General features: G+C 42.4%; 1 protein-coding gene across 3 annotated transcripts in view; it reads left to right on the top strand.

Annotated features, from left to right (window-relative positions):
- The window catches only part of Acyp2 (acylphosphatase 2), a 204,761-nt gene that overhangs the window by 79,850 nt on the left and 115,386 nt on the right, over positions 1-9,525 (top strand). Inside the window, exon 4 of one of the 3 annotated variants that reach the window (XM_029558616.1) lies at positions 7,509-7,544. The exons of the other annotated variants lie outside the window; for them this stretch is intronic. Coding sequence (XP_029414476.1) covers positions 7,509-7,544 — 36 coding nt within the window. The remainder of the gene's footprint in view (positions 1-7,508; positions 7,545-9,525) is intronic. 3 annotated transcript variants of the gene reach the window in all.

The following is a 9,525-nucleotide window of genomic DNA, read 5'->3' as shown; positions in this document are numbered from 1 at the left end:
ATAGTCATTCCCTTCTTCAGCTCTTTGTATTGCTTCAAGAACTCTCTGAAGGGCTGGTTTTGTGGACATGTATTCCTTCAGCCTATTTATGTCATGGAAGATTTTTCTTTCCCCTTTGACTATAATAGACATTTTGGCTGGGGAAAGTAATCTGGGTTGGCATCTGTGGTCATTTAGAACTGGGAATACTTTGGTCCAGGCTCTTCTGACTTTCATAGTTTGCACTGAAAAGTCAACTGTAATCCTGATGGGGTTTCTTTGTTGTTTTTCTTTTGCAGCTTTCAGTATTGTCTCTTTTGCAGTATTGTTTATTTTGTAGCTTTCAGTATTGTCTCTTTGTTTTGTGTGTTTAGTGTTTTTACAAGATGTGCCATGGAGAGTTTCTTTTCTGGTCCTGTCTATTTGGTGCTCTATATGCTTCTTGTATTTGTATGGGCGTGTCTTTCTTTAATTTTGGGAAATTTTCTTCTGTGATTCGGTTGAAGATCTGGCCTATGCCATTATCTTGGGATTCCTCTCCTTCCTGTATGCCTATGATTCGCAAGTTTGGTCTTTTTATGGTGTCACACAATTCCTGCATATTCCATTCTTGTGTTTTCTTAAATTTTTCATAGTCTTTGCTTGAGTGGTCTAGTTCATCCACTTTATCCTCCAGTCTTGATATTCTGTTTTCCATTTCATTCATCCTATTGGTGAGGCTTTCTCCTGTCTTTTCTAGTTGACTGAGTGTTTCCCTTCCTTCTTCATTTCAGCCTGAGTATTCTTCAATATTTCTAACTCTTTTCTGAGTTCATTGAGAAGTTTATCCCTATCCCTTCAGTTCTTTGATTTCTTTGTGTGTTCTTTAAATTCATCGAATTCTCTTATCATGTTTATAATTGTTCTTCTGAGTTCCATGTCCTGCATTATCTCTAGGGGGTTTTCACTGTACTCCTCTAGAGGACTATTGGTATTTGGTGGGGATATGTTATTTTGGTTTTTCATCTTATTATTTTTTCTCTGTGACTTTGACGTGGATTTCTTTTGTGGTTTCTGATTCTTGTGTGAGACTCAAGCCTTCAAGTTTAGGTCTGCTTCTTTTTGTGAACTTTATGTGCCTTTATGGTTTACTTGTTGGGCATGAAAAGCTGGTTGGTCTAGGCTTCTGTTTCTCCCTTTTGATTTGATATTGGAGTGGCCAAATTGCTTTCATCTTTCAGGAGTTCCCACAGAGGCCCAAGTCAGATGAGGATCGGATGCTCTCAGGCTTTCTCCTAGGGTCTGGATCCCTCCAGGAAAGATGTTGTCCTCAGGAATTTGGGGGCTGGGCTGGCCTGGGAGCAGGGCCCAGGAAAGATGCTGGTTTTGAGCATCTGATGGCCATGCCACCCAGGAATGCAAAGGGAGGTGGGGGTAGGAAGAGGCCCCAAGGCCTCCTGGGGACTGCAGGGAGGAACTGGGTTGGTCTGGATGCAAAGGATCAAGAAGCAGTGGTGGCTCTGACCGGAGAGGTCAGCCCCCATGTCTGGGGTGCCAAGACAAGAAAAGGGCCAGTACCCAGGCTAGGAGGAGAGACAGAGCGGGGGGAGCTGGGAGGGTGAATGAGGCTGGGGGAGTCGCCGTGTGGTGGACACTTCTGGACTTATCCAGGAAAGAGGCTGGTGGGTTGTGCAGCCCAGCGAAGCAGAGGGAGGTGAGGGCCGGACCAGGTCCAGAGGATCGGGAACCCTGGGGACCGCGAGAAGGAACTGGGTTGGTGTGGATGCAAAGGATCAGCAAGCAGTGGTGGTTCTAGGCCGAGCAGTCAGCCCCGGTGTCTGGGGTGCCAAGACAAGAAATTGTCCAGTACCCAGGCTAGGAGGAGAGATGGGGCGTGGGAGCTCGGAGGGTGAATGAAGCTGGGGGAGGCAAGGAGTGGTGGGTGCTGCTGGACTTACCCGGGAAAGAGGCTGGTGGGTTGTGCAGTCCAGGGAAGCAGAGGGAGGTGAGCATAAAGGAATCTTAAGGCAGGAAATTCTGGTAACTCTTTATCAATGATTACCAGCCATTTTTCATATTATCTGTCTAACTTTGAATCCACAAAGAAGTACTGAATCAGAGCCACCGAACCGGACATGTTGCAGAAAGCACACACTCTTTCATTGAACACTCTTCTTCATGTTTCAGCTGGATCCAGGGCTCCAGTGGTGTCTTGTCTGAGAGCAGTCATATTCATTGATTTCTTGCTATTTCATCAGCTATCCAATGAGATCAAAGTGTCTGTGCTCTATTTGGTCATAGTAGTACCTTGTCTTTTGTCAAGTCCCTGATACAGTACAAGCTGATGCATTTCTTACCTGCATCCCTCTGGGCAAGCATTTATTCATTCCACAAGCATAAAGTACCTACTATGGGCCAGGCTGTGTTGAAGAACATGGGTACTAGGATAAGGAATATAGTTTCTGCCCCCACAGACGGGAGGGGAGAGAATGGGGTAAACGCAGAATATGTACACATGATGACACAAGGCTTGGAGACTTTGAGCCAGAGGATCTTGAAGGTGATACAGAGGACTTTACTTCTCTTGTAAACAAAGACCCTCTTGGTTTCCATGTGACCTCCATTCTGATCCTTTGACAGATCACATTTGCATCTCCAGTTTAGCTACTGTTTCTGTCAAACACAGGACTAAGTACTATGTCTGACTACAGACAAGGCCAAGCGTATGAAGCAGATGCTTAAATGGGACTCGCCTTCTCACTTTCAAGGTGGTTAGGCTCCCTTGAGGTTCATTTTGAAGTTTTCCTATACAGTGGAAACTTATATCAAGATTTTTCAGCAGTTTAGCATTTGTGCCCCCCCCCGCCACACACCATATTATCCCACTCACATTCATTGCTGTGCATTGGCCACACTGGTTTCCTGGTAAGGCTCATAGGTGCAACTCATAGGCTGGCAGGTAAGGAATCCTATTTTGCATTTTTGTTTCCATGGTTTCAGACAATTTTGTTTGATCCAACCATCAAAAAGCTACATGGTGGGACTGGAGAGATGGCTCATCAGTTAAGAACACTCACTGCTCTCACAGAGCACCTGAGTTCAGTTCCCAGCACCCACATGGTGGCTAACAACTATCTGTAACTCTGGGGGATCCGATGCCCTCTTCTGGCCTCTGTGGGCACTGTATGCACATGGTACACATTACACACATGCAGGCAAAGCACTCCTACACAAAAAAATGAATAAGATAAAAAGCTACATGGTGTAAGAGCCAGAAGAACAGGACACCTGCTGCTAGGTAGTGTTTTCTAGACACACCAGGTATGCCACACTTGTGAAATCTCAACAATATGGTTACCTAAACAAGACCTGAATAATGACAACACCTGTCAACATGCTGCCATGGATGGGGGGAAGTTTCACAAGGCCCCACTTCTAGATGAAGAGCTACAGGCAGTTATTGGCTGCTGGGAGAGGGAGAATCCGTTTTCTCCATGGACGAGCCCTGATACAGTCCCAGGTGATCAGCCCTAACCACACAACTCAGTAGGTTGTATATACATACATATATACATATATGCATACATATGTGACAATAACAACAAAAAGAGTTATGAATTTGGGAGGGAGTCAGGGGACATGGGAGGAATTGGAAGTGGGAGAGAAGGGTAGAAATGATGTAAATACTGTACTTATGTTTGATGTTCTCAAAAACAGAAACATTTTAAAAAGCTACAGGGTATTCGTTAGGACCCTGATGATCTTTTGCTCCCAGCTCTTACCTAATGGAGAGACACATGAGTGTATTAACACAGATTTTCTCACTAGTCCCTGGATCATCAATCCCGCATCTAATTCATTCATCATTCCTCCAGGCTTAGCAACTGAGAAATCTGTTAAGCATAATTTCTATGACATTGTCCAAATAATTGATTGCAATCTCAAACAAGACATGTCCAGAAGCATACCCTAGACATTTTTCTTCAGTACTTACAGACATGTTCATAAACTCCTAATGACACAAATCTTTTGGACACTATACCTAAATTACACATTTCAAATACAAAGAACGAGAAGGCACAGCATGCTGAGTAGCCACATCTGCAGTCACAGTTGTAATGTTTTTCTACATGCATCTCACAAATGTAGACATTTCCCCCTCTCTGATTTGAATAGCCAGCTGTGAAAGACACAGGGGGACAATTGGAAATCTTTGAATATAGCCTGGGTGTTAAAGAACATTGGAGATTAGTGTTAGATTTACTAGATGTGATAGTAGTATCATTGTTGTATGGGAAAACAGCTTTACTTTTTACAGCTTTATCCTGGAGTATTTGGGTGTAATGTGATGGTGTCTGTATTTTTATTTTAAACACTTCAGACTATCATAAAAATCTATAAAAAATGGAAAGATTGTTGGGTAGAAAATATCTAAAGAACAGATCTAAATGATCTTTTGCCAGAAATTGATGATATTTTGAGTCTAGATAGGTTCTAAATAACAAGCCATCTGTTAAAAAATTATCATGTAATATGTAAAACAGAAAACTTCATCCTAAAGTTTTCCCTGGGCTCTGTACCATCCCATTTCCCCACTATAATTATTGTTATACTTTAAGTTATTTCTATATTTTGATGCAGACTTCTATAAATTTGCCAAAATGTCCCCTTTTCCTGTTGACTCCATCAAGTATCCCTCAGTAAAAAACCATGGTGTCAGAATGTCCAAGAAAGGATTAAAAACAGCATGAAATGAATTAGGAACCAGAGGAATCTCTGGATGTCACAAGGGAAGGGTTAGTGCAATTTTAGGTGTATTCTAGGATAGTATTTAGGTGTAGTACATACCTAAGTGTATCAGCCAGCTCTTCTCATGGCTACTGAGTTAAAGGACAATGCTGTGAATCATTGAGCTAAGCTAAGAGACTCCATGACTTTAACAAAGAGAAAGGGCTGTGAAAATTAAGCAAAGAATCCCTTGGGGAAAAATATAAAATGGATAATAAAATTCTAGTACTGTAGAAGATGCATTATTATGAATGATTATAGTTTGGCTGTGACTGTCACCATGAGAAACAGTGCTCTGAGCATTGCTGTCTTCTGGGTAGCTGAGGATGGCAAACGTGAAATTTTTGATGTATGCTCTCACAAACAGTGTGGGAAAACAGTGGAACCCAGCAGAGCTTCATTTTTGGCACCAGTTTCCATTCTTTTATTTTCAGAATTTGTAAGGTTTGGTTTTGCTACCAGAAGAGCCAGTTAGAAACATTACAGAATAATTTTTTTGTTGTTTTGTTTTTTTGAGACAGGGTCTTCCTGTGTCCCCAGCTGGTCTGGAACTGTTTGGCTATATAGACCAGGCTGGCCTCCATCTCACGGAGATCTCCTCCCTCTGCTTCCTGAGTGCTGGTATTAAAGTCATGTGTTACCACATAAGGCAGCATGTTTCTACCTGGACCATTTTAGAAGATGTTTTGAAAGTATTTTTCTCATAACATATTCTCCTAACCCCCAAGAGGCAAGTTATGTATGTATTGCATTGTACATGCAATGCCATTTTTGTGCTAACACCAAATAGCCAGTGTGTTCTTCAGCTCCTGTAACTCTGTGTGTCTTCGTCAGGCGCATCTGGTTTCATCAGTTTCTCTGTTTGGAGCACTCCCATGAGAGCCCTTTCTCCATGCCTCCTTGACTCCAATGTCTATGGATGTTACTGAGATAATGCATATGCGTTCACTTTTGTTTCTCAATTCAGAGTATTGATAAGCAATCCTCAGCCTTTAGGAATTTAAGACTAACTGTGACCTGCCAGGTACATCCATGTTACTTTAGACAGTATTTTTGGGAAAAAAAAAAATAGCACACAGGAAAGGTTCACAAAAAATTATTAGGCATTTTTAATTCTTAAAGAAAAATGTTGCCTTTTATTTCTATATATTAATTTTATTCTTAGTAAAGTTACACATTTTAAAATATCAGCTGGTACTAAAATCAAAGCACCCCAGTAAGAGACAGTGGCCACCCTTTCCAACCTGCCCACCCGAGTCATCAACAGTTGTTTTAATGGGATTTTTGGGAGGGGGTGGTATTCTTCCTTCAAAATAACTTGTATCTGGTAAATTGTTAGCTGTACATATCTTCTAGTGATTTTGTATTATGGATGAAGATGGAATATACTTAACCACTCCTCATTTTCCTGGTATAGTTATGTATGACTGTCTGTTAAATGAATCTGTCAGGCTGGCAAGATGGCTTAGCAGGTAAGGGTGCTTGCAACCAAGTGGAATGACCTGAGTTTGATTCCTGAATCTCACATGGTGGAAGGAGAGAATCAACTTCCACAAGTTGTCTTCTGATCTCAGCATGTGTACTGTGGTGCAAACACACACACACTCAGATCTGGGGTTATAGATACCTGCTGCTATGCCTGACTTAAAACATTTTATTTATTTATTTATTTTTATTTTATATGTATGAGTGTTTTGCGTGCATGTAAGTGCACCCGTGTGTGCAGTGCCTGCAAAGGTCAGAAGAGAATGTTGGATCCCTGGAACTGGAGTTACAGACAGTTGTTAGCCACCATGTACATGCTGGGAACTGAACCTGGGCCCTTCATAAGAGCAGCCAGTGTCCTTAACTGCTGAGCCATCTCTCCAGCCCTATGGCTGGCTTTTTATATGAATGTTGGGGTTCTGAACTCTGGTCCTCCTGATTGTGTGGTGAGCACTTTACCGACTGAGCCATATCCCCAGCCCCAGTTTTTTGTTTTCAGGATTATGTATTTACTACATACCAGATACCATGTTCCACATGAACATGGCACTTGCAAGTTTTCATGAGTCACCTCCCCTTCTTCCTGTGTATTAGAACTGGGGAAGAGATGCAGCTGCTCATCACTCCTAAGATGCCCCAAGGAAGAATGTGGCTCTAATGGTTCATCTCCCCTGTTAGAATTTGGTAATCCTTAATGATATGTGTTTGCCAATTATAGGCCACAGAAAAAGTTTTGCCTCCAAATCCTGTTACAAAAGTACTGATTAAAACAACATCCCAGAATAACCATGATTTCAGGTGGTTGGAAGCGTGTTCACACCTCCAGCTAGATTATGAAGTCTTGAGGTCAGGGAGTAACATGGTTTCATAAAGATCAGGGATTATGAAGGCTTGAGGCAGGAGAATGACTACAAGTTTGGGGCCAGCTTGAGCTGCATAGCAGCCCTGTCCATTCTCACCCCTAAAAAGAAATGTTAGGATTTGAGTGGACGAAAGAAGGAAAGCTAGGTTTATATTCTCTCTCTACCTTACTAAGTCCAGGAACTCCTGGACTGCAGTGAGAGCCCAAGGAGGGTTTCCAGCATTCTGTGTCACTGCCCTGCAGAACCCAGCTGTAGGTGTCAGTACTTCTCCACTGCCTGAATCACTGCATTCCTGTCAGTCACAGGCCAAACACTAGGGCTCACTGCAACAGCTGGCTGTATCAGTAGGCTAGAAAGATGTGGAGGGCGATACATTTTGTACTTCCTGAGCCACCTTATTTGTGCATGTTACAGGTCCCGGACTGGTAACTTTAAGAGGAATTATTACTGGTGAGTAACCTCACATTGCTCGTTTTTTCTATAACTCATCAATGGAGGAATGGTGGGAATTTATGAGGCCCAGAGGGTGATGGCACATTCCTAAAAGGTTCATGCTGGCCTTCCCGCCTCTCTACACAGTCCAGCCCCAAATATGAATCCTTCCAAAATCATGAAACTACTCAGAAGGTTTTAAAAATAAAGAAGTGCATGAGCCCAGTTTGCAGTCACATGTTTCCTCTCAGTACAGAATGTATAGAGCGGAGATTAAGGGGATGTTATCAAAACCTGAGTAGTGCTACTCCACCAAGAGTTTTCATTCCTGATGGTGAAATTTATATCCCTTGTATTAAGTAAATTTGACTGCCAAAGAGTACAGTCATAAGTCTATTATTTGCTATTATCACAACATCTATCCTAGTGTCAAGAATTACCATGTAGTGGCAGTTGCTAAATATGTTGCTAACCTATTTAAGAGCAACCCTGGTATTTTGTTTCTCATGAAGATCAGCTTCCACTAGTAGAAACCTTACAAACAAAATTATTCAGGGAACGCTTCTTTTTCCCACCCCTTAAATTAGTGAGTCTAAAAATTTTGAACTGGAAATTTTAATAGTGGAGTAAGTAGATCTAAGCTTCTTTGGAAGTTGAACTTGTCAGTTCTATTTTTGGTTTCTTAGGAAACAAGTTAAAAACAGCTTTTTAGTTCTTGATGCATTTCTAATTATGCTTCTTTCTCCTCTTTTGAAAGGCTTGTTTTCCTTTAAAGGTCCAGGGCTCTTTCCTTGTACTAATTGGAATATTGGCTTTAAAAATTCATATCCCCTCTAACCATGGTCATTAAAAATCTATATATAATGTTTTCAAAGGGATGGCACACAAAAGTCAGATGCTTTAGGCAAACAGTTGAAGTTGTTCAGTGTGATCATGAGCTTTATTTGTGAACATATTTTTAACAACTGAAGTGACAGCCCAGGTTGAATTTCCTTCTCAAATCATTGGCCACTCTGACTGATGTTCCACAACAGTGTGTATAACCTAGCACAGGGATTGGGTGTGGAGAAGAACTTAGCTTCCATGCTAGGAGAAGGAACAGTGTGATATTGAGTGGGAGGAAGGTGGGAAACTTAACTTCAGTATTCCCTCAGCACCTGTGTCTTATGGTTTGTAGCCTATGGTTTGTAGGACCTTGTGTGTTGCCAGCTTTGCATGTTGTCCTCGTGGATTTCCATGCTACTATGTCTTTTCTGAGATACTTTAGAGATGAACACTGGGGGATGAAGAGATGGCTGTCAGTAAAGTGCTCACCATTCAAACCTGAGGACTGTGTTTGAATCCCCAATACCCACATTAAACAGCTGAGTATGGGCACCTGTAATCCCAGTGCTGTGGAGGCAGAGAGAAGAGGATCCCAGGGCCTCGCTGCCCCACCACTCTAGCCAAATTGGTGAGCTCTAGGTTCTGTGGGAGGCCCTGTTTCCAAAAAGAAGGTGGATAGAGATTGAGGAAGATGCTCAGTGTCGATCTCTGGTCTCCACACATGTGCACACAAGTGTATATTCATCTGCACACACATGTGCACACCTGCATGAGCACACACACAAAGATTAAAAACTCGGAGGAGATGGAAAGATTAGTTGTTGCTTCTTTCTGGGGGTGTGACCAAAATCTTCCCTTCTGGTGCTCTTTTACATTGATCAGGTATTGACTCTTCAGCTGTTGGCTCTTCCTAATGGCTCTTCAGTGGTCCATGGATTTGCAAAATGGCTGTCCCTGGCCCTGGTCATTTATAGGCGTTGGGTGGTTTATATGCACTCTTCTGCTTCCCTGCCATGGGCCAGCTTCTTGCCCTCCATCTGGGGCGGGGGGTGGTCCGTTTGGGACCTTACCAGGAACATCATCACCCATCTTCCATGGCTGTCTCCTCGTCTTTCAGGTCTTAGATGTCATATCCCTACATGGATGTCTCCTCATCAATAAGGCTTAGATGTCA

This window comes from Nannospalax galili, unplaced genomic scaffold (assembly GCF_000622305.1).
Source record: "Nannospalax galili isolate Female #2095 unplaced genomic scaffold, S.galili_v1.0 scaffold286, whole genome shotgun sequence".
In the NCBI taxonomy this organism is placed as follows: domain Eukaryota; kingdom Metazoa; phylum Chordata; class Mammalia; order Rodentia; family Spalacidae; genus Nannospalax; species Nannospalax galili.
The sequence above is the reverse complement of the archived record's forward strand: the minus strand, read 5'-3'. Positions and strand labels throughout refer to the sequence as shown.